The following is a 27,844-nucleotide window of genomic DNA, read 5'->3' as shown; positions in this document are numbered from 1 at the left end:
CTGGAGTGGACTCATGGGCTTGAGCGGGTCCTGGAGTGGACTCATGGGCTTGAGCGGGTCCTGGAGTGGACTCATGGGCTTGAGCGGGTCCTGGAGTGGACTCATGGGCTTGAGCGGGTCCTGGAGTGGACTCATGGGCTTGAGCGGGTTCTGGAGTGGACTCATGGGCTTGAGCGGGTCCTGGAGTGGACTCATGGGCTTGAGCGGGTCCTGGAGTGGACTCATGGGCTTGAGCGGGTCCTGGAGTGGACTCATGGGCTGAAGAGCAGTGTGTGGCCCAAACGCACAAAATAGGCATCGCTGTAACCGGGAGTGCAGTCGACAGTGGGACCACCTCTGAGACCCCCAGACTTGACCTCACTGCAGGACGGGAAGGTACTGAAAACACAGGACTGTGTTTATATCAGTACTTGATGCCACATTGCTCTGGCTGAAATGCCGAGGGTTCACATACCACCACTACCAATAGAATTACAAAGATTTCTTCTTTATTTTTACATTTTTTGCACACACTCATCATCACTATTTTTGTGTATATGCAGAGATGTACATGCGGATAAAAGACTTTATTATTAGGAAAAGATGCAGGTGAACTGTTTCAATAACAAAACAAAAACTTCCTTTCTCCAAATTTTAACATAATATAAAATGTGTAAGGCTCACATGTTCAGACTGGTAGATGTCTAATAGCTGTTTGACTGAAAGACTTTGAATGCTTTAGACAGACTTTGGGCTTCAGTCTGACGTGTTGGCGTACTGACCACTGAAATCAGCAGGAATGTATACTTATTGGGTTGATTTTTGTGGGGGGGAAAAAAAGTAAGAATCAGTAAGCTTAAAGTTATGCAGAGCTTAGTGGCATCCAAATGGAGTTATCATTTAGAATAACCTCTGATAGTAATAAATAAATGAATAACGGAATAACCCTGATCATTAAATTAGCTAATAATATTCTAACAAAGAGACAAAAAACACAATTTAGGCCAGACTGAAAGGTGCCATGTGAAATGCATTATGTTTAAATGCCATAAATGAAAGCTAAAGTAACCAAGAATGAATTAACATCTCTGCAGATTCATATTCCCCATTCCTGTCCCCTCGTGGAAAACAAAGGTAAAGTTCTGATATCATTCAAGAGCAGATTCAAATCTTATTGGTTTCTCTACACTTCAAACCATTGCTTAAATAGTTTCACATCTAGTTTTATTCAAAATGTACTCTACTATTGAAATACTTTGGGATGAAAAAGAACTGAAAAGCTAATTGATCCATCAGGTCAGCCCAGAATAGCATGTTCTGCTCACTTTGATCAAGCGAGCCACTCTTTACTACATAGACAAGCATCATGAGTGTTGTGCATGTGAAATGTAAGTATGTAAAACGTCTTCTGATGCCGCAAAGGACCTGGGAATGTTGGTCATGGAACGCCGGAACACAGCATGCATGGCTTTTAGCTGGGAATGTGCCATTCGAATTCCCTTTGGACCCACGAACGAAACATGAATGGACATGAACTTTGGGTTATCGTCGCTCTCCTCGAGTGAAGCATGCATGCGAGCTGGAACTGCTTCTGCTTTAGAGGAGGACTCGATCTGGATGCAGCTCGGACACATTTCTAAAGGCACACCGACTGTTGACATTCACGGCCAAAGGGGGAATTACTCGTTTCATGACTCTTTTAGCGAGTAAGCTCATGCTTGTCTTGACGCCCATGGCTCATTCGGAGCTTTTAGTGCCTGCTAGTTTTGAGCGAGGAAGAACAAATAGTGAACGAATGCCAATGTCGATAAAACGTCCTCATCTTTTGGTGACAGAACAATTACATGGAGATGTTGCTGTACAGTTGTTCGATTTCCATCTTGAAATACTCCTTCAACTCCGGTCTCTTGGCTTTTAAAGTGGGGGTCAGCAATCCGTTTTGTATGGAGAACAATTCTTTGTGAATGTAGATGTCTTTAACCTGGGAGGAAAACAGAGGATCATGAGCTATTAGGTTCGGTGTTTCACTTGCACTGTCACTGTACATGAAGGCACTTCATTGTTGTGACCATTTCAAATGTGAAGCGTGACGTTCTGCACAACCTTTAGCCTGTAATAACTACTGCACTGGCTCAACGGGGGACTGCCGGACTGACCGTTTGGGGCGAGTGTCCCATTCTTACTAATAGGATTACTGATGGATCCACTCTTTAAACTCATCGCCGCAACAGGATGTGTTCGCTTAAATTATTACAGTCAAAGCAGAAATAGAAAATAAATAGAATCATTACAAAACACATTATTATGAATATAATAAAATAATGGCTTTGAAAACAGACACCATTTTCATTTGAGTTTTTTTTGAGGGAATAGCTAAATCAAAATTTTATTTAGATTTACATTAGATGTACAATTAGTCCGATTAGACTGTGCATGAATTTGAAAGTGAAAATTTGAAAATGGTCCTGATATTTGCAGTGTTTCCAAGCCATATAAAGACCCGTTTACACCAAGAAGGATAACTGTAAAGATAACGATACAGATATAGTTCTAAAAATCGTTCTAAATATAAAATAATAGCAGTGTCCACACCACAGCTATAACGATAATGATATAGAGAAACGATATCGTTGGGATCACCTTCCTTTTTTCCAGCTATTTAACGCTAAAACATTGACAGCCAATCAGAATCCATTCTTTAAAACAGCCACGGAATAAATGGCGAGAAGTAATATTGAAATATGCCAGGCTAGCAAACGGTGTAAAACAAAATTACTTCCTTTGAAGTTGCAGTGAAAAAGACTAGGTGTTGTGTTTATCCCACTATATTGACTTCATCAGCTGAATTCATAAATTCAGATTATTCTATTCCAGTGGTGTCAAACAGACGGCCCGCGGGATGATCTGAACTATAATAATAAAAAAAATAGAGATGCACTAGTCCACTGGTCCTAAATCCAAACATTTTTTTTTTTAGGTTTATTTTAGTCCGTCTGCTATAGTTGTTTTGTGCAGGTGTCTTATGTAGCATAATTTCACAAAGCTAAAGTCAGACCATACTGTTTTTGCTGTTAATCTTAAAATTATACAATAATTTAAATTAAAAACAACTGCTCATGCTCATGTGCATAACATCTTTGTTGGGATTGTGATAAAAATTCAGTGTTCGCCTCTAATATCAAAAAGCTACACAAATTTTTTGAACAAATAAACAACAAATAAATTTGCTTTTTTTAAAAAAAATCTGTAACCAGTATCAGAATCGACCAATTTGCTTCTAAAAAAATTGGAATTGGCCAAGAAAAATCAAAATAGGTGCATCACAACAGTTTTTCGCTGTAAAAACAAATACAGTTTTAAGGAGCAGTGTACTACTTTTCTTGCAAATTAATTTGTTGTTTATATGGTTAATATTAATGCAACTATCAGCGCACTAACATTTATTTTTAAGTTGTTAAGTTGATGTCATTCTGCCGGCCAATCGCTGCATTGCTGGTCACCTCGCCAACGAACACAAGAACGCACAGTAATCTCAGACAACTGCGTTTCGAATGCATTTGAAGAACCACAGTTAGCCAGAGACGAAGAACGAGGCAGAAATGACACGCTTCACCTTCAAATATGATTAAATATAAAATGCTAAGCTAATTGAACTAGCTAATTCAACCTAGTCCTAAAACATGTTACCAAAAAAACATAAAAGCATTTTACTACTGTAGTTGTTGGCTACAAAATGTCGGTTTTGGAACGTACCTGTTCAAATGAATGGAGGCCACTAGCTTTTCCCAAACGCACCATGTCATCCAGGATGGCTTTCTTCAAGTCCTTTAGATGTGACAGAAGAGACAAAGGTCAGCAACTTGGTGAAAAGCAGCAAATCTGTAGGAGATCAGGGTTCAGGTGAGCCTTACTTTATTTTCACACAGCTCGTCGAAGCATCCTTCAAAGCCTTTCTTCTGAGCCCATGAGGGAAAGACCTCGGGATCCGGGACGATGATTCCCACCAGGCACGACTGCACACAATCGGTCAGCGTTATCATCGAGCAGCACTGCTAACTCTCTTGACATTCTAGACAACGGTTAGTGACTGACCTGCAGGCTGTCGCCGTGGACGTAGAGCTGAGACACGGGTTCACTGCGGATGTAGATGTTTTCTATCTTCTCTGGGGAAATATATTCACCTTGAGCTAACTTAAAGATGTGCTTCTTCCTGTCGATGATCTTCAGTGTGCCGTTCTGATGGTAAAACAATGGACAGATGAATGGAAGGAGTGTCATTTATTCAGTTAGGTGGTAGAAATCTGTCTGAGCAGCTCAACGGCCTCTTTGTTGAACAGCCACAGGGTCACATTTAACACCAGTGAAGAAGAGCAGGGCTGGCCATGCAGTGGTAATGCATTTTCACACCAATCCTGAATTGATTCAACGCTCTATATAGTTTAAATAAGCCTATTCAATGCAGGTGTTCAAGAGTAACGGCGAGGAAATGCACACGGTCTGAAATCAAGCAATATCTATCAGATTTAGATGGATAGACCTGTACACTGAACAAAATGGTAACAGCTAAATTAACTGGCTTTATTCAAGTCAAAAAGGGTCACATGTAATGAGTTAAATCAGAAATAACTAAGTCTTTCCAGACCATTGCCTAATTTTTCCAGCAATCCATGTTTTCACTGTTATACAGTAGGGGGCGCAGTTACACATCTTATGAAAGAGTAGAGTATGCACATGTTGTAGTCTTTGTAAACACACACACACACAAACACACAAACAAACAAACAAATAAAATGTTTTTCAGCATTTTGTTCAAAATGTTTTTTTGTTTTGTTTTTTATGAAACTTGCCCACATTCAACTGCTGAATAAAAAGAATGCATGAAGCTAGAATAAAATGTTTGTTGTTTAAAATCAGAGGCTCTGTTCTTTCTTTTGAAGAATTGCATATTCAGATATTCATACAGCAAAATATTCTGAGTGCACAAAGAAACTTTGTGTAAATTATCAAAATTTTTAAAATGGCAAGTTTAAAAAAAAACGCAGTCAGGGAAAGAGTTAAAGTTACGACTGCAGGTTAGTGTACAGAAGCATGACAGTCCTGATCATCGTGGCTTTTTGAGTTTCTCTTGCATATAAAGAAGAAGGCCGACGTACCGGCAGCCATTTCCCAATGTCTCCAGTGTGAAGCCATCCGTCCGCGTCCAGCGTCTCAGCGGTCCTCACAGGGTCTTTCAGATAACCCTTGAAGACGTTTGGGCCTTTCACACAAACCTGAAGCAAAAACAAAGAGAAAAATGATGGGTGATGTTTTATTTTGTGCTTTAATAATGCCATGTTCTATGTTTGGTGAGAGACAGAGATGGCAGATATGGAGCTTCGCTCACATAAAGGCAAATGCATTGTGGCTTGAGATGACGCTGTTCAACAGGGACAGAATCACTTCCTGTCTCAAGCTACTTTCCAGACAAGCGTTTCGTGAACAGCACTATTCCACAACGCCATGTAATAAAATCTTTTATTTATTAAAAAATAAAACAAAGAAACAAAGCTTTGAAGCAGTGCAGTTTTTGCAAAAAAAAAAAAAAAAATATATATATATATATATATATAGAGAGAGAGAGAGAGAGAGAGAGAGAGGGGGAGATTTAGAGACATTAGATTTTTTTTTTTTTTTTTTTTTTTTTTTACATTTATACTTGGATATTTTGACATTTAGTTAAATATAATAACCCCAGGAAAATGTCACAATATTTATAGTTCAGAAATTCATACTATTTGAACGAGATGATTGTACACACGTGTATTCAAGGTGTAAGGAACGTTTGAACATACATTTCACACCAGCTTACGCCTCATGAGATTTTAGAGAATTTGTTGTGAAAATGATTGATTTTTATATTACATAAACATGAATACTAAGCGCACATTTCTGCCGACCAAGTATATTTGTATATGCATGAAGTAGCTTTTTTCTCTTTGCTCATTTTTCATCTGCACTTTTATCAGCCAGCGTGTGTCAAACTAAGAGATACACAGATAGTGAACGTAACAAACCTCGCCCTCTCCTTTAGCAGCAAAGTAGTTCTTCTCAGCCACATCCACCAGTTTAATGAGGTTACACGGCAGCGGAGCTCCTACATGACCTGCAGACAGAGACAAACTTCAATAACTTCATCAGGAGTAGCCAAAGTGTGCTTCAACCTTGCCCAACATTCATGTCATGTTCTCCATAAGCATTACATGCAGACCTGTAGCTGCCAGTGTGTGTTTGATGATTCTACAATGACTGAGAAACACAGAAGACAGTCTGTAACAGACGTCATGCTAAGTGTTATACAATAAGAAGCCACACGAGGGAGATCTTGCCACGCATGAGGAGCAGCTTCACAATGGATCTAGAGACGTCATATTTCCCACAGTCCACGTCACGTCAGTATTAGAGGATTTCATCTTGATCATTAAATGGGTTACTGGGCAGTTTTTTTCTATTACTGAGTCCCTACTAAAGAGCTATTCTGAGTGAACCTCTGCAGTGACGGACGCTTTTCACATTTCTTCATAGTGGAAACTTCTGTCCACATCTTCCCTACACCCCATGATGCTTTGTGCGAATTATGGGAGCTACTGGTAACTTCTGTAAACAATCAGGTTCGCTCTATGAATGTAATAATAAGCATTTTCAAACACTGAGTACAACATTATTCTAATTATGACATTATTCTACTCACCCTTCATTGAACATTAAAAGAACATTTAAAAGTGTAAAAGCATTAACAAATTAATAACAGACTATGAATGACCCCTGATTATTTCTGCAGCAATATAACGGACGTATTAAATATCATTGTAGTAATATATGTCTGTATTATGTAACATACATTGCCTTGATCAAAAATGTTCATTAACTGGAACATTGAGTAATAATATTTTAAAGTTATGTCATTTTGACAGACAATAAATATTATAATGACCTGCTTACAGGGATTAGAAGAGGACAGGGGAGAGCATTACATTTAAAGCGTCCGTGTGAAAACAAACCAGGAAAGTCACTTGAGGATTTGGGGAGAAAAATGAGAGATCCTCAGTGAATTATTAATGGTTTATATGGTAAATTAAATCATAAGAGCCGACCACAGATGATCACTGTGAAACTCGTCGTCAGGGTCATTAATCGTGAAGTGTTAGAAGAGCTAACGTGTTTCTTGTCTTTCTGAAATGATACTTAGGACTAACTTAAATACTTTTATTCATTACAGCCAAATGTATTAGTTTTTCTTAAATTATATTTGTCAAAGACAATGTTTATTGTGATGCTTTTTTTAAATAAGGTTATCTCTGCGGTCAGTAAAGCGAGCCTCTGGTGTCAAGCCAAAATACTATTAAAAAAAAAAAGTTTCTTTTCTTTATTTGTTTGTTTGTTTTTTTCTGTGGGGAGTGTTATTCACTTTTAGAGAAACTGAAGAAAAATGTTTAAACCCTGATTGTCAGCCCAGCGTGAACAGATGTGGAGTCTCACCGGACGTCCAGTCTCCAGGGGTGGTGAAGGTGCATCCGGCGGTGCACTCCGTCTGACCGTACGCCTCGTACACCTGCAGGCAGAGCGAGCCGTGATCAGCTGAGACACACAGCAGGAGAACTACGCTACGGACGGCGCTCTCGCCTCACCTGACAGCCCAGCGCCGCTCTCAGGAAGCCCAGGACGGACGGGGACGCGGGAGCCGCTCCGGTGATGATCATCCGCAGCCTCCCTCCCAGACTGGCCTGTAAGGAGACACACATCATCCAGTCAAACAGCAGCGCCGCTTGGGCTTCGTGTCCCACTGGCTCTGCGTCACACACCTGGATCTTATGGAAGAAGATCTTGTCCCATATGCTGTCGCTGCGGATAACGCCACGGCTCACCTCCGCTCCTTTTCTTTTGGCCGCGAAGTTCAGCAGCCAGCGCTTCACGGAGTTGTTGGCCTGACTGAAGATCTGAACGACAACAGAGACGGTTCAAGAGGTGTATGAGGAATACAGTTGTGGCTGAAGAACGTTTTTATATTGTAATAAATGATAACAGCTGAACTGAGTTCTGTTTATCACTGTGAAGCTGTTTTGAAACAATCTGGGTTGTATAAAGTGCTGCAGAAATAAAGCTGACTTGACTTGATCTGCATAAAATTAAGGACAAAATATTACAGTCCTGACATGTAAACTCAGAAGAATTTATGCTTCTCATGATCTTAAAAGCACTTCTACTTCAGATTAACTTGTATTTTAAAAACGGATAGCATTTACATTTATTAACAGACAAGTTTATCTAAAGCAATTCCTCAATGAGCCAAAAATATTCATAACATACAATGTCAGTTTTATTAGACAACTAGATCATGAAGCAAGCTAGAGAATTGCAGAGAAGAAACAGAACTGACAAGAACAGAAATATACATTTTAAGAAAAATAGCAAGGAAGTGATGTTTTTATAACAGAAATACAATGATAAAAGTCTTATAAGTTTGCTGTATGTGATTCTCTCTCTCTTTCACACACACACACACACACACACACACATTTAAAACACACTATGAAGGTGTAGACAGGGTCAAGCCCAGCAGCTTTAAGCTTTGATTGGATAACTGCACTAACCAGCGGACCAATGGCATCGCAGCATCTCAAATGTTAGTTTGGTGGTTCTGAAACAGTCAAAGTCTGTCATCAGAATGATTTGGTTTAATTCCTCCAGAAGCGTCTCACACGATTGTGTTCCCGAACACCAGCATCCGAACGCAAGATCACATGACAGCGTTTACTGTGTTTCGTCTGACGCTCTGAGACCAACTCATTTATGATGGAGGAGAAAAAGAGCCTGATTGAAGAAACTTACATTTTTATTACTGATATTTTATGCCAATTTCCCAGGAAGTGACGATTTTGTTCTCTTGAACACATTAGATGGAAACGCTGCTTTATTTTCAGATGTTTTATGTCATATCAGAATTTTGCACACAAGTTAAATTCACAAGAAAACAGAGCTAATGCGTTTTTTTACAAATCCCCTGGGGGATGACGCGGACCTGTTTGCTGGTCAACAATCATCTAATCTAAAGGAACTGGTTTTATTCAAGTCAAAAATATTATTTAACGTCACTCAACCACACAAAAAAACATCACTTTTATATGTTAAATCAAGTAGAAATTACAGGTTAACACTTTTTACAGTGCAGATCGTGTCCAGATTATACGGTTGCTCTTCAAGAAATCAAGAACAGATGGGATAAGGCACACAGCGTTTGATGGGAGCGACGTCTCACCTTGTCATACATGCGGTTCAGGAGACGCGGCACCACTGGAAATATCGTGGGCCTGAGAGCCTTCATGTCGTCAGGAAGAAGACGGATATCGCCTTGGAAAAAGCCAATCCTCCCGCCATGGCAGATCACCACAGACTGGAATGAAGGGAACACGAGACAAAACATATTCAGAAATCTCGGATGAGAGCTAAACTCGAACTGAATCGAGCTGAATAAAGACTCTGACAAGCCCTCATGCAGTGGTTATGTTGGTCTGACTGTAGAGTTCACCAGGACAAAAACACTGTGTGATGATTGAGCTTCAGACACACTTCAGACTTTGTCTTTAGCTCTCTAACTGGCTGTTACATTTCCATAAGTGAAGCAGAAAGAAAACAGCTGTGGTTTCAGATCGCTCCAGCTGTTTTAAGGCCTGGAGTACGTCAACTGCGCGGCTCCTTTAAGAGATTCAGATCAGTGGGTCATATTAGGCCGAGGCTATGAGGTGCCTGGGAAAGAGGAAGTGCACACTTGTGTGCGCGTAGGTGTGGTTCTGTGCCCTCGTTAGTGCTCGCGGTTGGCTCACTGCCAGACTGTAATCTGATACAGCAGAGCTGAGGGGCGAACAGAGATCTGTGTGTGTTTCTCTCAGTGGACGTGAGCTCTGTATGATCAGAGTTATAAAGCGCCACAGAAAACTCATTTCTCATGCGGGTCTCACCTCAATCAGCCTCTCGAACATGTGAGCGAGAGGCAGGAAGGAAATGAGCACGTCGTCTTGGTTTGGAAAGATGACTTTCTGCAGACAGACAAACACAGAGAGGCTGCGGTTAGTCAGATCGTCGTCTGTCAACACTCACACACGTTCACAGAAATCACTCACATCTGTCACTTTCAAAAAGCCAGCGAAGTCGGCGACAACATTCCCGTGGGTCAGCATCACTCCCTTAGGATCTCCTAAAGGACAAATACACGAGAGTTACGTCAGCTTCAGACTGTCTCAGAGCAGCTTCACAGAAATAAACAGGAAATATACATGTTGTGAATTAAAGGCAACAGTGTCAATCGTTTTTATGAATATTTAGAACAGGTTGAGTGGATATGGGTAGATTAATTACAGATGGAATTACAGACATTGAAATGCAGGTATTTTTAACTATTAGTACAATGTAAAAGCATGTATGTACACAGTAAGAGCATCGTATCAAATGATTTAAATGTTAGAACACAGTATATACAGACATTAGTTTGTTTTAGTTTTAGTCATTTTAGTACACCAAGTTAAACTAAATGAAAACGAGAAGTGTTTCCTTTATTTCATTTGAAGTTTATTTATTTCAAGTGCCAATGTTTTTAGCTTTAGTTAACTATGATCTGAAGGGATGTGGTGAACAGTGTTTGTCTTAACTTCAGTAACTATCAAACACAACTCTGACTGTCTTCATCTTCAACACTAGATGTTATAAAGGGTCACATCTGCATTCAGACAGAAAATAAGAGATCCTTCCTGGTTTACGCCCTTCAGCTCTTCTGAACAAATGCTTTGAATTCTTGAGATAAGAATAAGAGCGGCCAGAAAACAGGAAGGGAGGACTTTACGCTTGACCCCGATGATTTACTCTGCGCACAGACGAGAGGCGTTTTGCTAACTGTGCCGCTCATATTCGGCTCTTACCACAGTCCATTTCACTTGACTGATATTTTATTACAGGCATTTTCATGTAGAAATAATACTGAAAATACCAAACCGAGCTCCAGGATTCAGTCAGTGGATTCTGAGATGAGCAGGAGATGAAGGCCAAACGCCGGCTGACCGCTCATGAACCTCACGCTGCATCTGGGCAATAATTTAACTTTTAATTTTGCATTTTTAATCCAATTTTGTGTAAAAATCTTTTAGTATCTGAATGTCTGATCGAATAATCAGTCAAGTGGGAGATGTTCAAATCGTAACCTGCAGTTCTTTCACACTGTGAAGCGTGTAGGGTCCAGTCAGGCACATTGCATTATGGGATACAGTGTACTGCATCTGCTCGGCATGTTCAGCAGCAAAGTGGCATGACAGCGTGATAATGATACGATCAGATTTTCCATTAACTTCAACTCATCAGAATAATTTAACCAATTTTAACAAAACATTTACGCAAGATTCAACAAGACCAGTTTAAAAAAAATAAAAAATACATTGAAAAGGACTTGTAGAAGCAGGTGGAGATTTTCGAGTTACTTCACCTTCAAAGCACGGCGGTGTGACAGAAGAGAATGTGTTGTGTTCACTAACCTGTGGTTCCGCTGGTGAAGCAGACGATGGACAGGTCATCTGGTGCCGGCGGCTACGAGAACAGATCACACTGTTACTGAGACATCGAGCTGTGCCTCAACAAGATGAAATTACAGTCAGTGAAGAGAACAGATCTAAACACTGAAGACAGGTCCGGCCTAAAGACCTCAGCATATACATATAATACAGAAATATAAAGTAGTAGGGTTAAAACGTACTCCTCACACCCCGGGTTTAAATTGTTCGATCTACTGCCGTCGGGCAGGTGTTCCAGGTCCATCAAAACAAGGACAGTACCAACTGATCCCGCTTTACTACATACAATCATACACACAGCCTCAGGGCTTTTTAGTGCAATATTTAAATGTTGTTTATTTTTGTATTATATGTTTAATATTTGTCATATGTAATATTGTTGGTGTTGTATAATTTTTTCAGCACCAAGGGAAGCACTTCCTAATTTCGTTGTACGTGAGTATAATGACAATAAAGGGTTCGATTCAAGACACACTAGCAACTTTACACTTGCATTTATGTGTTATGCATTTAACATTTTTCATTTCATTTCAAGATGTGATTTAAAAAGACCAAGTGTAGTACCACTTCTAATCTCACGGGGCAGACTGTTCCAGAGACAACAGAGAAGAGCACAACCTCCTTCAGACTTCAGGCGAGATTTAGGGAGAGTTAGCAATAAATAAAATGAAATGAAAATGAAACATGAGGAAAACTAATATCTGAACGGTGGACAGGTGCTGTGGGGTGCCAGAAGTCACCTGACTCTTAAATTACATGACAATAAGCATTAACGGAGGTGACACTTAAAAGAAATGTTTTCATAATGACTACTTGCTTTCATACTATGTTTTTATATGCAGTTTAACATTTTGTAGGAAATTTTGTAACAAATCCACTGCTTGAAGTTTCAGTTTGAGCTGTTAGACTGTGTTCAGACCGCAGGCAAATCAGATTTCATCTTTTCAGGCAGACTGTCTGCTCTGTTAATTTTAGCTGGTCGAATACGATTTGTGTGTCCAGACATAAGCAGCCTGGGTTGTTTTGGTAATGATGTAGGTGTTTCCCACGACGAGGCTTTCAGAACGGAGGTGCATCATCTGTCGAGTCGCGGAGCAGAACAAGAAAACTCTGTCCAGAGTTTCAAAACCCCCCAGTGGATAAAATCTGACATGCAAAAAAATCTGAGTTTTGCTGCAGTCTGAACATAGCCTTAATGTGTGCTCCTTGTTTTCATGTGCTTCCTTTCCATTTCTGGAGTTTGTCATGGAGACTAATTATGTTGCGCACCTGATTCTTGCTGAGTTGTTCATTCCCCTTTATAAAGTGTTACAGCTGCAGTTGATAAATGTATATATATATATTTTCAACGTAACCTACACTGTAAAACATGGCATCTGTTTTAAAACATCTGTTTCGACCTGATTTAATTGATGGTATAAAGACTTGAATAAAATTAGGGAGATTTTACCATTTTCAGGTTACCATGTTTCAGCGTATCAAATGTCAGCTATGACAAGTGTGATCTGTTTTGTCATCCAAAAACTGGCAGTGAAATACACACTCACCACTGGTTTCCTGTGGTGATCTCGACCCAGAGCCTGAAAACAACAACAAGACTTTATCCAACAACATCCTGTGTTACTTTTTCAAGCAACGGCATCAATACAGTTTGCCCACATTGTTCATTATATTCATGGTAGCATAATATTCTGCACACATTCACAGGAAACAGACATCCTCTGTGGTTCTTTAGTGAGCAGAGGTCGGTCACGGCTGGCTCGAATGCTGCTCTATGCCTCTAATGTAAAGAGTCCATGCAGCAAGCTGAAGCCTGCCCCAACGAAACTGCTTCTGGAATGTTCCTTTCTCAGACAGATCATCCTGATATACTACCAAGGAAGTCTGCAGGACTGAAAACAACCCGCAAATATGTTGGAGAATGTTACTTTTAAAAGTACTATATTGTGATATTGTGACACATTATATTTTACTCCCTAAAAGTAACTGATTGCATTACTTGGTTACTTTTTAGACATTACTTAGTTACTTAGTTACAAATGTGATGTTTATCTAAAGTCATTTTTTCTTGGTTGACCTGGATCATTGAAGGTTAGCAGCAAAGACATTTGTTAATAAGTGAGATTAAATACATAAAGTATATCTTTGCTAGTTAGCATAATTAATTATTGCAGGTTTGCGTAATATTCAGAGTTTGTATTTCACTGTTTTATCCATTTTGAGGAATACAGAGTGCATCAACTCCTGATTCCTCTCATCATGGAGACAGTCAATACATAGGAAAACAAAGTACCTTGTGGTACTTATTTGAAAAAGTAACTCAGATATTTTGTTGTAAATTTAAAAGTAATGCATTACTTTACTAGTTAATCAGTAATCTGATTACATAACTCAAGTACTTGTACTACGTTACCCCAACACTGCTAATTTCTTACCAGTTACTAAAGAAAATACGATAAAACTCAACCTTCAAAATGATCATAAGAGTGGTCAGTAAGCAGTCATTCAGTCATTATTCACTGAAAATCTTGCCATCTGTCTGGTCTCTCTGTGGCGTGTTCCTGAAGGAATCGCTCTTCTGAGTCCGACTGTACGACGTCATCAGTCCTCATTCAAGATATTCTCCAAATATTCAGAATCTTCATTTTGGTTGAACGATCCTTTTGCCAATAAATCAATCTAAACTAGTGGATCTCAATCCTTTTGATTACAAGGAAGATTGTGAAAGACAATATTCTGAAGGCCACCCAAGAAAATTTTCTTACTTCTGCTATAATGACAAAGCAGCTATTTTTTCCTTTTTCTTCTTCTTCTTTTTAATAGAAACTAGGAGAGGCAGTATTTTAAAATAATTAAATAAAGTAATGATAAATGATTAAAATAATGACATTTTCCTAATCCCAACAACTGAATGTTCATCATGGTTTATGTTACAATGACTTCTGTAAGACTTTTTAATTATTTTAACTCACGCATAGCAATTCCAACACAAGTGTGTTATTTACACTTTTAAAACACTGTTAAAACTCTTAAATAATAATGTAGTTCAATGCTTATTAAAACAAGAAATATGATTTCAGCTCACATGGAGAGAAGCACTGGTCTAAACTGGTGTGGAAGCGTGAGCAGATGTCTCACCTCCACATCTTTAAGGGCCTGGATGTGAACGCCACACTTCTGGCCTTCTTCCACCAGCTGAGCATCAAACGCATCCATGAGGATTATCATCTTCAGACCGGGCGTCTCTTTTCTCTGAACGTTTTCCAGAAGGACTGTGGCTTTCTCTGGTTTATCACAGATTACTGTGGAGATTTCAGCTGAAAAACAAAATGTTCACAGTCAAAGAGACGTAAGTACAAAGAAAGGTTTCTCTTAAAAAGAAAGGTGCTTTATTGGCATTGATGGTTCCATGAAGAAACTTTAACATCTTTCCATGATGTATGTAAAATAGCGCAATCATCAAAATAAAACAGCATATAAATCAAAACTGCCAAAAGAAACTGAATGAAATGTCGACCCAGGACGAGCTACAGGACTGTGAAGCTTTGAGGTGTTGATGGACTCGATCTACTCCAGCTGTGTTTTGATCATCAGTTCTGAATCCAGTCCAGATGAAGTCTTTGACAAAAACACGATTTTCTCAGCATTTTGCTCTAAATGTTTTTTACTAAACTTACCCACATTCAAATGTTGATTTAAAAAAAATGCATTATTATTCTTTATTTTGATATGTTGCATTTTCAGATATTCAAATAACAAAATATTCTGGGGGCCATGAAACTTTTGTGGAAATAATCACAATAAAATAATCTGGCGCGGGCTGGGAACTTTTTTCAAAAGCGCTGGCGGGGAAAGAGTTGAGAACTGAAAGGTTTGTTAGAGCAGTAATGGGTTAAGGGTGGGGCGCTGTTACGGGAGCAGAGTATGCCAGACAGATGGGCCCTGGACACTAGGGGGCCCAAATCACGACTTTGGATTTGTGTGTGTGTGTGTGTGTGTGTGTGTGTGTGATTTTTTCTTACGTACATGAACACGTTAACTAATAATATTGTAGTAAAATAAAATTAAAATCTGTGAATTACCAAAAGTAAGAAGTGAACATGAGCACTTCAAAATACAGCGCACAATGTGTTAACCGCACGAGAAAGAAAACGACGGATGAAACGAAGCACCAGAAGCACAAAAACCAAAATGTAAAAAAATAAACTAGGGATGAATACATTAAAAGGATGGAAGTTTCCCTTACGAATCAGAATAAACGAAATACTGGAGATGATTGCTGGTTGCGGATGTGTCGAAAGACCTCATTCAAGAAGTCTGTAGTGTACGCGGTCTTATGGGAGCAAAACCGCTAATGAAAAACTTAACTTTATTCTTCAGAGAAACCTTGAATCATTATTCTCGAATTTGTTTGTGTGGACTCTATATTTGTTTGCTGAGGGCTCTATGTTCTTGCCCCAGCGTGAGTTTTCGAGGCGAGCATTATTTTATAATGTTGTTTAGGCTATCCTTGGCGTCGCGTCATGCAGCCGCACAGACAGATATATATCGCGTTTGTTTCGTTTTTCAAAATATTCACTAACTTGTTAACTTTATCATGAATTGTATGATATATTCCAAAATGTGTGGAAGTGAATGTGTTGTGTCGTTTAAACAGCTTTATAAAGATCATGTCAGTTGATATAACGCACAATGAGTTTGCACCGCAATTCAGAGGATCTGTTGGATTTACATCACATAAATTCATCCATTTTTCCCAAAATACAAAAAATAGGAGGCTGCTGAACTGGGAGAAGAATAGAGTAAACTTTATTGTTTCATACACATAATGTGTATCTGATATGAATAAAACACTTTTAATGCAATTATTATTGCATCTTCCAAAGGCATCAGTGTATGGAATTTGAATTTTTTTAAAAACTAAAAATGTCTTCTTCTTTTTTACAGTATTTCTTTTAAATGTCTGAAACCTCAAATAAACATTATGTGTTTGAGAACACTGGATATTTGTGGAACCACTAAGATTTTTAATGTTTTTAAAAGAAGTTTCGTCTGCTCACCAAGGCTACATTTATTTAATTAAAAACACAGCAAAAACAGTAATATTGTGAAATATTATTACAATTTAAAATAACTGTGTACTATTTAAATATATTTGACAAAGTAATTTATTCCTGTGATCAAAGCTGAATTTTCAGCATCATTACTCCAGTCTTCAGTGTCACATGATCCTTCAGAAATCATTCTAATATGCTGATTTGCTGCTCAAGAAACATTTAATGTGTACAATTGTACAAAATATTTGTGTACAATATTTTTTTTCAGGATTATTTGATGAATAGAAAGTTCAAAAGAACAGTGTTTATCTGAAATCTAATCTTTTGTAACATTATAAATGTCTTTACTGTCACTTTTGATTGATTTCATGCATCCTTGCTGAATAAAAGTATTAATTTCTTTAATTTCTTTTCAAAAAAATAAAAATAAAAATTCTTCCTGACCCCAAACTTTTGAACGGTAGTGTATAATGCTACAGAAGCTTTGTATTTCAGATAAATGCTGTTCTTTTGAACTTTCTATTCATCAAGGAACCCTGAAAAAAAAAGTTCACAACTGTTTTCAACATTGAAAATAATCATAAATGTTTCTTGAGCAGCAAATCATCATATCAGAATGATTTCTGAAGGATCATGTGACACTGAAGACTGGAGTAATGATGCTGAAAATTCAGCTTTGATCACAGGAATAAATTACTTTGTGAAATATATTTAAATAGTACACAGTTATTTTAAATTGTAATAATATTTAACAATATTACTGTTTTTTACTGTAATTTTAATTCAATAAATGTAGCCTTGGTGAGCAGACGAAACTTCTTTTAAAAACATTAAAAATCTTAGTGGTTCCAAACTTTTGGACTGTACTGTATGAAAGCACTGACAGCAGGTTTGAATATCAGCGACACACCGGTGTGTCACACACGTAAATCAGTCCTGGTTTGAGGATGGAGGGGGGATGAACTGAAACTGGGTGGGCAATTATTTCAATTGAAATAATATAAATGCTAACTAATAAATTATTTCAATTTCTCATTAAACATCAAAAGAAAAACACATTCTTCTGGAAGAAGGGGGACCAAAATTCTGTCCTGCATACCCCCCTTAAAACTCTTGATGGGTGTATGAATGAGTGAACGTCACCTGTGTTGATGATGTAGCGGATGGCGTCGGGTCCCAGAGTGTCGTAGAGCGGCACCACCACCATTGAGTACGTGTAGCACGCCAGCTCAGAAATGATCCACTGAAAGTCAAGAAGACCGAGGGGTTCATGAGTCTCCCACTGTTAACTGGCTTTGGCAGGTTGATGTTTTGGGATGTTTTACCTCAGGCCTGTTCTGTGCAAACACCCCGATGAACTGATCCGTATTGGGCTGACATCCCTGAGACAACAAACCAGAGCCCAAGAGCTCCGCCCTGCTGGACACCTGCAGGAGACACGGACGACAGGTCAGATCCGCGCGGGGTCAGCGGCGCTCGCACCTCACTTCTCTACTCACCTCTTTGTAAGACAGCCACGTGTAGGGTTGATTGGGCAGTCTGGAGCCGAGAAACGGTCCGTCACCTGCTCAAAAACATCAGACGTCAGATCCGTTCTGAAGATCATCTCAAACACGCTGCTGACATCTCACAAACTTAACCACATTAGTCAGCAGCAACTAACCATGAACAATTATTGTTGTTTAATCACACAGTTTAAGAGTTTATTATTCACATAAACTCTGCACTCGTGTTTTAGACTCTTACATCATGTTCTTGCTGAATCTGTGCAATAAATGTGTCCTTGAAGGAGTCGAGTATTTTAGCATATTAAAATCTGAACTGCTTGTGTTATGTCACTGGTATGACCCATTTCAGATTATGATTTAAAACTAGTCTGAGCATTAGAAATGTATCTTCATATTTATAAGTGAAAATTCATATTACAAGCAGACCGTTTTCTGCTGGGTCAGACGATGTTCTGCTGAACTCACAAGCGGCTGTACTGAAGGATGAGGCACCGTGTGATTTCACATGATTTGCATAAATCAGGATCACATGTGTGGAGCGTCGGACTGAAATGACCCTCACCGGTGATGTGCAGACCTCGCTGAAACACCTCGTACATGGTCTTGGCGTCCTCGTGGTAGTAAGAGAGCAGCTCGGACCTGCTGCCCATCATGGACCTTCGAGCGCCGTCTTCCATCTGGAAAAGATGCGGGACAGAATGACTGAAAGAGGAGGACACTCGGAGATGTCTTTTGTCAATCCCATTTCAATAACTTTATGAATGAAGTATTGTTGAGTTGGTCGTCTGGTTCTTGTGTGCATCTGTGTTTGCATTTATATTTGCATTGGCCTGGACTCTGGAGGATGATGGTGTGATCGCGTTCAGTGAAGATGTTCTCATCCGGCACTATACGATTAATTAATCCAAACATCAGTCTGCAATGTGACTCAAGAGCTTCATAGCTGGCCAAGAAATATTCTTATGCTGATCATCTCCTGAGCTGGACTTGAAGAGAGTGTATTTACACACTGATCGTCTTCATGTTTCAGGACGATTCACATCATTTGCTTATGCAAAACAGAGACTAAAATGCAGGAACAAAAAATCTGATTTGAACACACGGGATTCAGGCAGAAAACTGATCATCACAGGACAACAACCAACAAGTGCTTGTTTGATCATTTATCATGTATAATGCTTAATAAACACAAACCAAAACACTTCTTCTGTGTCTAGATTCCATTCATGAGGGTATCATGGGATGCTTTAGAACACTAGTGAAGGAGGAACGTCATGATGTTCACTAACTAGTGCTGGTCATGATGTTCACTAACTAGTGCTGGTCATGATGTTCACTAACTAGTGCTGGTCATGATGTTCACTAACTAGTGCTGGTCATGATGTTCACTAACTAGTGCTGGTCATGATGTTCACTAACTAGTGCTGGTCATGATGTTCACTAACTAGTGCTGGTCATGATGTTCACTAACTAGTGCTGGTCATGATGTTCACTAACTAGTGCTGGTCATGATGTTCACTAACTAGTGTTGGTCATGATGTTCACTAACTAGTGCTGGTCATGATGTTCACTAACTAGTGCTGGTCATGATGTTCACTAACTAGTGCTGGTCATGATGTTCACTAACTAGTGTTGGTCATGATGTTCACTAACTAGTGCTGGTCATGATGTTCACTAACTAGTGCTGGTCATGATGTTCACTAACTAGTGCTGGTCATGATGTTCACTAACTAGTGTTGGTCATGATGTTCACTAACTAGTGCTGGTCATGATGTTCACTAACTAGTGTTGGTCATGATGTTCACTAACTAGTGCTGGTCATGATGTTCACTAACTAGTGCTGGTCATGATGTTCACTAACTAGTGCTGGTCATGATGTTCACTAACTAGTGTTGGTCATGATGTTCACTAACTAGTGCTGGTCATGATGTTCACTAACTAGTGCTGGTCATGATGTTCACTAACTAGTGTTCAAGCGTTTCAATCTCAAACATGATATCTGAAGGCCCGTCAAGATAATTATGATGTTTACAGAAACTAGGCAATATATTCATGAATAAATAAAATAATGATAAATAATTTAAATAATTACATTCTAAAATCCCAATAACTGAAAGTTCTTCATGGTTGATAAATTACCAATGAATTTACATTGACTTTTCTTCATTTTTTAAACAGTGTTATTTTAGTATAATTGAGATTTTTTTTCTCAATTTTCCATTTTAAAGTTTTAGTAATTTTGCTGTGTTTAGTCATTTTTATTAGTTATTGTAAGTTATTATAAGTTTAAATAAATCTTAAGTTTTTTTAATATTTTATTTTATTTCAGTTAATGTTTATTTTATTTCACAAAACAAGAATGCTTCTTTATGATCTCAGTTTTAGTTAACTGTAATAACCCTGTTTTTGAAGAACAAATAGCAATATATAATTTTTAAATGTTTGTATTAAATAAATTAGATTAAATTTCATTTAAATCTTGTCTTGTGTTATGGAGTGTGTGGAGTTCATCAGATCGAGAGGTTTTTAAGGAAAGGTGTGTTTACCTGCACTTCCTGTGACTGGTGCCGGAGGTCGCAGGGTGGGACGATGGACCGCGGGCGTGTGGTGATCCAGTAGGCCAGCACCGCGGTGAGAGCGCCCAGACCCAGCAGTGTGGAGGTGGGCAGAGAGCGGATGAACTGACCCAGATCCTCCAGCTCCGGCAGCTGAAGCCCCAGCAGCAGATCCCGAGACTGCATCTTCTCCATAAGAGTGGAGCTGAGCTCTGACACACACACACACACACACACACACTCAGTTTTACTGTATGATCGCGTGTGTGTAAAGATAACACTGAAAGTCACAGTGTCTCGACAGCAGCACACACATTCAGAAGCGCTCGGGCTTCTTCTGACGGCTTACATATTAACATCAGTCTGCTGTCTGAGCCAGAGCGACACTGAACACAAACGGAGGGAATCGACAGAGCCTGTGCTCACTAAGGTCCTCTCCACTGAGAGTCAGTCCAGCGGTTCATCTGAACTCTGTGTTCCTCAAAAGTCAACAAACACAGTGTCATAGTCTGACCGCAGAATCACCTGCTGTAGACGTTTTGAATTATGAATCATTTACTGCCATTCTGTGAACATTAAGTAATCATGTAATCAATAAGTGAGTAACTGTAGTCTGAATATGAGTATTTTAAAAGGTAATATAATGTAATTTTTGGACTCTGATTGTGTAATCCAGATGACAAGTGATCAGTCACTACTCTCTATAATTCAGCAAGATCAACTGAGAGAAACACGATGAATCTGATGCTGTCGGATCTCTCTTGTGCATCTGTGTGGAGCTGAAGACGGTTTCCCAGCTTTATAACTCTGCAAATACATCTTATTCTACTAGCACAAACCCTAACCTAACCGTCTACTGATTCTCTAATGAGAGTTCATTGATGTAGTTGCAAATTACTGAGTTAGTTAACATTGCAAAGTTACTTATAGTTAGAAGAACGGTGAAAGAACTGCAGCGTGACCCTTTCTTTCCTCTCTGAACAGTCTGACGGTCGCACGTGTGGCTGATCCTGGAGTTTTGCTGTATTTGCTGGCCTCATTTGTTGAACTCTTCCAAAAATGGAAGTTGATCAACAGGAATTAGATTTCTTCAGCGGTTTCCCCTGTGAGCGAGTCTTGCGAAATGAAGGACATAAGCATCATTAGGCACATGAATGTTTGAGAGCGTCACGTCGGCCGTAACTCACCGGTGTGGAGCAGCAGCGTCTGCCCCGTCCAGCAGCGGACGCCGGATATTGACGCATCAGATGTAGTTTAAAGTTCACTGTCTCTCGTCCTGGTCAGTTTACACAGACAGCTTACTACAAGACAAACTGACTGATGTGTGAAATAATGTTGTTCTCGCTCACAATAACACAACGAACGGATCCGCAGGTGCTAAAAGTGTCACAGAACTCAATGAGTGCCGATCCGGAGCTGCCGTTTACCATTCTTACTACAGTAATGACAAGTTTAGAAGAACATACTTAAGGACAAAGTCTGTGTAATGTTTTCAGACCATTAAATGCAAGTTTTGTACATTTAAATGAAAGTGTATTATAGTTTAAAATTATATTAAATGCAGTTAGCTGAGCTTTAGAGTGATTTTTGACCCAAATACGTCTTTTATATTTAATCTCACAATTACTTCTATTGTCTTTGAAATCTGATTAAAGTGTGGCGTCAAATTACATTTACGGTCACCTTAAATATACTAATGTAATTTTACTGTAGGTCATGTAATTAAACATATTTGTAGTTACACAGTTATAATGATGAAGTTACAATTTAGGACATTTAAAATGTATTAAGTGTAAATGTAATATTGAATAACAAACTACAGTTACAGTCATGATCAAGTGCTTCACATGAGCTTTAGTTTGTTTGAACCGGTTACCTTAATTGATCAAATTACCCATTTGTAGTAACACTGAAGTGTTTTACTTTTCAGTAATGGTTCACAGAATTTATTTCTCATTTGCTGAGGAATCTTAGAAGAAACTGGACCCTAACCTGATCTGGAAACTCATCTGAACCTGATGTTTAAACAGCAGAAGAGAAAGAGTGAAACTATCAAGACTATAAATGACTAATGCATATGCTTGGCTAATAATTCATATTGATTTTACGGTTGTTTATGGAAACAAAACTGCTGAATTGTTTCTGTAAGTATTGATTGTTTGTGAAGTCTGTTTACTTCCTGTCCAGACTGCATTTAACAGCTTGCATTTTGTCTACGCTCTCATAAATAACTCTGTATAAGAAACGAACCACTGTAATACTGCAGTTATTTTGTCAGACTACTTATCTTACATTTGCTTACAAATAGTCTACAAAAGCGAGGGGTTTCATGTGCAGATGCTCACGACCCGCAGACATCTTCATCGTCACTCATCCTCAGAATGACTAAAGGCTCTTGGGAAATGACAGATATTCCCGGGCATAATCTGATGCAACTATGCATCACTTTCCAGGCGTTCCTGATGCACACGATTTCATTTATAGGCCGTAGATTATCAAGGGATTATCGCCACTAAATATAGACTGTGTGCAGGATATGAAATATAATATATTCTTATTCTGACCAAACATTATTCATTATCAAACACTACTAAAAGATCAGCAGTTCATACACATTCAAAGATGCATACTTTTGAAAACATATGGCTTCATGCCATTTCCAATCCGATGATCTGGTTATAAAGTCTGTAAGTGACATCAGTCCACGTCACTCCGACCAGAATACAGAACCGGTGTGGTGTCGTCTTACACATGAAACAGAGCAGAACCGGTAGACTGGAATGATTTGAATGCAAAAAGTAAGACAGATTAGTCCTTAGTAACTGCTAGTTGGTCAGTCTAGTTGTTAAGACAGTCTTAACTCAGCGGCTCTGTTTATGTAAGTGGCCGCAGCACCGGTCGAGAGCATTCGTTAAGCGGGCATTAGTTACCGTCTCTAAGCTGCTGATAATAACGTGAGGCTGAACGTCTGAGGAAACACCATCAACCTTATGAGAGTCAAAGATGAAGCACTGGAGCTCTTCCTCTCGTCTTTAGAGTCCATTATGTTCCTTAACACACTTAAAAAGTTCACTTTGTAATTATGTCAAATTACAATTTCTGGTCTCACTTTATATTAGGCGTCTTTAACTGTGCTTACATTAACAGTTATTGAGGGGGATACGGGTGAGGAATGGACAGGTTAGCTGTATGGGTTGGTTTAGGGTGTAATTACAGTGTAATTATATGGAATTACTGAAATTAAAATGCAGGTATTTTTAACTATTAGTACAATGTATAAACATGTTTGTACACAGTGAGAGCATCCTATCAAATGATTCATTTAAATGTTAGAACAGTAGATAAAGACTCTTCACATACAGTGGGATTATGTTTTAATATCTTTTGTTGTGTTTTAAAGTTCACTTTTTTTGACATGTTGACTAACAAACTAAAACATGTGAAGCACTTGATTATAATTTTAAATGTAGTGTGTTATTCAATATTACATTTAAAGTTTACATATTTTAAATGTTCTAAATGAGAACATTATTGTTACAAATGTGTAATTACAAATATGTTTAAATGCATGACATTCGTTTCAGTAGAATTAAAGTATAGTTTAAGCTTAGTTTAAGTACATTCAGTACATTCTGCAGAAAACTTATTTCATACACAACACGTCGTTATGAAATCACATATAAAGATGTACCTTAACATAAACGCATTCTAATTTACTTGCAGCTCACATGGAATAAAGTGTCCAAAAACATTACATTTATTTCACACTAAAGTATTTTCTTTTAAAGTTTGTTACGTAATCTTTGTTAAAGTGTTCGTCTAAATCAGTCGCAGTGAGAGGATTCAATGAATCATTTACACTGGAGCTGAAACATCCAGAATGCGAGAATAATTACAATAAACAGGATGATTAATTGAGTTATTTATAAAAGTGATTGGGTGGTAAATTGACTAAGAGTGTAAAAATGTCATCCACAATATCACCTGACTGGAGTCTCCGATTATTTCATGAAACACTGATCACAGATCAGCTTCTGTACTCTCACGACTGTTCACGAGTCTGGCCATTCAAAGCCTTTATAGCTTCTGAAGAGGGATGATTGGCTGCTGTCCATCCCCAGGGGGCGGAGTCTGAAGAGTAAGGCTCCGCCTCCACCCACACCCCCACGAAGGCATCACTATCACAGGAGATTACAGCCTATTAGTCCACAAAACAGATGGACGAGAGTAACCCTTGCTTTCCATTGGCTATTTAAAGTCTGTCCACTTTTCCCTGGCCTGAAGTTACTGAAGTCGTTTCCGCTCATGTAGGTCACGTCTTCTGCACTGTTGAAAGAGCTAATCTGCATCTGTTACCTTAGAGATCTATTTCTTTAACTTTTAAAAGGGACGAGAAAATGCTTTCTTTCTTTGCTCATGTCAAAGGGTGTGCGTCCAATCAGACTCTGCTGGAATCTGGTCATATTAGGCAGAAGTCGATTGTGCGACATACATTCATCCTCGAAAACCGTGACCAAAACTGCACAAGGTCAGAGACACACAACATGAAGGACTCCTGAAACCCGCTTTACACTCAATGCAACACAATTCTGCAGTGAACACTTTACAGTAAGGTTTTATAGGGACTCTCCATAGATATAATGATTTATACTGTCTATTCTCTCTCCTGCACTAACCCTGTCCATCACAGAGCCCTTTCTACATGTTTACATTTTCAAAAAACATCACTTAGTGTGATTTATAAGCTTGTTTCCTCGTGGGGATCAAAAATGTGCTCACAAGGACGAGGATTTCGGATATTGCCATATTTTGTCTGCATAATGTCGTAGGGTTTACCTGAAACATCACTGAATCTGAAACAATCTGTACTCTATAAAGCTCCATAGAATAAAGCTGACTTGACTTGTGTGTGTGTGTGTGTGCAGGTTGATCATCTCCCACAGAGACACACACGCACACAGAGGCAGGGAAAGCGAAGTGCATTATTCTGCTCTGAACCTCTGCAGCCACCGTATCACACCACCCTCAGCAGACGCGTCTCCCTCCCTCCCTCTACCCTTGACTACATGATACGCAGGCTTAGCTTACAGCTCACAAATACACTGACTGACACATAAATAACGCATTATAAAGCAGGATTCCCACTCAAAGATCACGAGCACCTACAGAGCAAACGCACAGAATCACATCTAGATGATGAAACGGTAAAACAATGTGACAGAGCGCAGCTGTTACCAGACCTGACCTGTAACCTCAGCTTGATTGGGTTATATTTATTTTTCTACTTGAACAAAGCCAGATGAAGGACATTGTGAACCTAATGTTCATTAATACTGCATTATATATTTGACTGTAACGACGGATGAGAACACACTTGAACTGAACTGATCTGAACAAAGACTCTATTGTGTTTTTTACAGCTTGGTTACAATTTTTTGGAGGTAAAAACTCAAAATTAAAACATTTCCTTCTGAACTGAATGTCTTTAAACACTGGCAGTTTAGTCGGACCAACTGAAGCTTTTCAATGAAGCGAGTCAACAAACAGCGAATCTGTGCTGTGTAAAGCGCTGGCGACTGGAGAAACGCACAGGAACTTGTAGTGTGTATCCAGCAGTCTGTAAAGGTGCAGACGATGACCAACACAAGAGCAGCGGTTCAGCGCCACACATGATTTGACCAACTAACCCAGCGGGCATGTGCTGCAGACGCCTGTATTTGCTCAGCACATTATTCTGCTCAGTAAGCGACATCTGAATCATTCTCACAATCATGAAATCAGTCTTCCTCATTCAGCACACCATGAAACCCAGAGAGACACTTCCGAGATCTGTTGTGGTGTAAACCAGCAGACACACATGACTGATGCCAAAAGAGCAGCTCAGCATTTCTGTGGTGTTTTTATAAACGGGCAGAGACCTGAGGCCGGCGGAAAGCAGAAGCTGCGGATGAGGCCTGTGTTGAGCAACTGTGTGATTCCCAAGCCTGGCCATGAAGTCAGCTCACCGTTTTGACACTGAATACCTCATTTCCATTAAATTCAGCCAAAGTTTCCCTTTAAAGTCAGCCAAAATTCAGCAGAAAGTGTGAGTAAGCCTAAATCTTTAAATTATGGAGGACGGGGTAAAAGATTAGGTTCGCCTCAGTCTCTCGTGCATAATTCATAAGCAGCACATGGCAGTTGGGAGGCTCGGGTTAGACCGGGCACTATTCGTTAACACATGGCTATGAAAGATGCATGACGTGAAGGCCATGAGATCCCTTTAAAATCCCAAACTGGCTGTCTGAATAAAATCACCGTGCAGTGAATTTTGAACTGAAACTCAAAAAATCGCGCAATTATTGTGAGAAGATGGTACAGTAGCTCGAGCTTCTGCTCACACAGCGCATGCATGTGTCGTCAGGAGGAAGAGATGTTTCTACAGAAGCCTGACCGCAGAGCTCGTAGTAACAGCAGCGCGTCGGTCAGCTGGGTGGAGTGAAGCGCACTGACGCTTCAGCACCTCTTCGATGGACAGCTCCCGCCAATCAGGTGGCGCGCTCTCGCCGTGACGTCACTGGCCCCTGCGTAATAAAATGAAGCACGACACCGGCAAACTAGCCGCTTTAAAAGACGTCCTATAAAATGCGGCCCGTACACGAACATAACAGATATGTGCGACCAAATGTGTCTCCTGTGTCTACATGTCACTGCATCACTGCATAAAGTATTCTCACATATTAACGCGTCGCACAAGATTTTATGCCGCATAACAGAAAACATCGCGATCAGCAACTTGCGTGCTGCAGCCTGTACGCGTTCATTCACGCAGCTCGGCAGCAATGTTAAGAGAATAGCGATGTGAGCGCCTGTGCGGTGCTGCAGAGGCCCTGAAGCTTCGAGACACTGAATGATGTGAATGACTGAGGCTTTGATAATGTCCAGCTCCTTCAGCCACGACTGCGGCAACATGATCTACGATATTCCGCTCGCGATGCTCCACGCGAACGCGTTCACCTGCAGAATAAATAAGCAAGAGGGAAAACTCACCTAGTACAACCCAGACAGACCCAGCAACTAAAGCGAAGGCGAGCATGTCTCAGTCATTGAGAGAGTTGCTCCCGACGCGCTGCTGCATGGAGAGAGAGATTAGAGGAGAGATGCTGCCGCTGCTCCAC

At 39.5% G+C, this 27,844-nt stretch overlaps 1 protein-coding gene across 3 annotated transcripts; it reads right to left on the bottom strand.

Moving 5' to 3' along the window:
• Positions 1-264: 264 nt before the first annotated feature.
• Positions 265-27,844, bottom strand: acsl6 (acyl-CoA synthetase long chain family member 6). Of its 3 annotated transcripts, none has more exons than XM_067375514.1 (21): positions 27,717-27,844; positions 20,679-20,899; positions 18,695-18,809; positions 18,124-18,188; positions 17,950-18,051; positions 17,768-17,867; positions 14,706-14,884; positions 13,115-13,147; positions 11,532-11,583; positions 10,134-10,207; positions 9,972-10,049; positions 9,272-9,406; positions 7,818-7,952; positions 7,644-7,739; positions 7,495-7,567; positions 6,033-6,121; positions 5,133-5,249; positions 4,072-4,215; positions 3,891-3,992; positions 3,733-3,804; positions 265-1,960 (listed from the first exon to the last, which is right to left on the bottom strand). In XM_067375514.1, exons 1-21 carry the CDS (start codon positions 27,760-27,762, stop codon positions 1,820-1,822), a joined length of 2,169 nt encoding a protein of 722 aa, XP_067231615.1. In that variant the 5' UTR covers positions 27,763-27,844; the 3' UTR covers positions 265-1,819. The 3 variants fall into 3 exon arrangements, with proteins under 3 accessions (XP_067231615.1, XP_067231617.1, XP_067231616.1); XM_067375516.1 differs by lacking the exon at positions 27,717-27,844 and adding an exon at positions 21,612-21,622; XM_067375515.1 differs by lacking the exon at positions 27,717-27,844 and adding an exon at positions 21,037-21,117.

The sequence above is a fragment of the Chanodichthys erythropterus genome, chromosome 22 (genome assembly GCF_024489055.1).
Source record: "Chanodichthys erythropterus isolate Z2021 chromosome 22, ASM2448905v1, whole genome shotgun sequence".
NCBI classification, from domain to species: Eukaryota; Metazoa; Chordata; class Actinopteri; order Cypriniformes; family Xenocyprididae; genus Chanodichthys; species Chanodichthys erythropterus.
The sequence above is the reverse complement of the archived record's forward strand: the minus strand, read 5'-3'. Positions and strand labels throughout refer to the sequence as shown.

What these genes read in the sequence shown, in the direction of transcription:
- acsl6 (XM_067375514.1), bottom strand. Translation starts at nt 27,762, where the DNA reads ATGCTCGCCTTCGCTTTAGTTGCTGGGTCTGTCTGGGTTGTACTAG. An exon ending in CCGCTACATCATCAACACAG is followed by an intron (nt 14,885 to 17,767) that starts GTGACGTTCACT and finishes TTTGTTTTTCAG; the next exon opens with CTGAAATCTCCACAGTAATC. An exon ending in TGAACCGCATGTATGACAAG is followed by an intron (nt 7,953 to 9,271) that starts GTGAGACGTCGC and finishes GTTGTCGTTCAG; the next exon opens with ATCTTCAGTCAGGCCAACAA.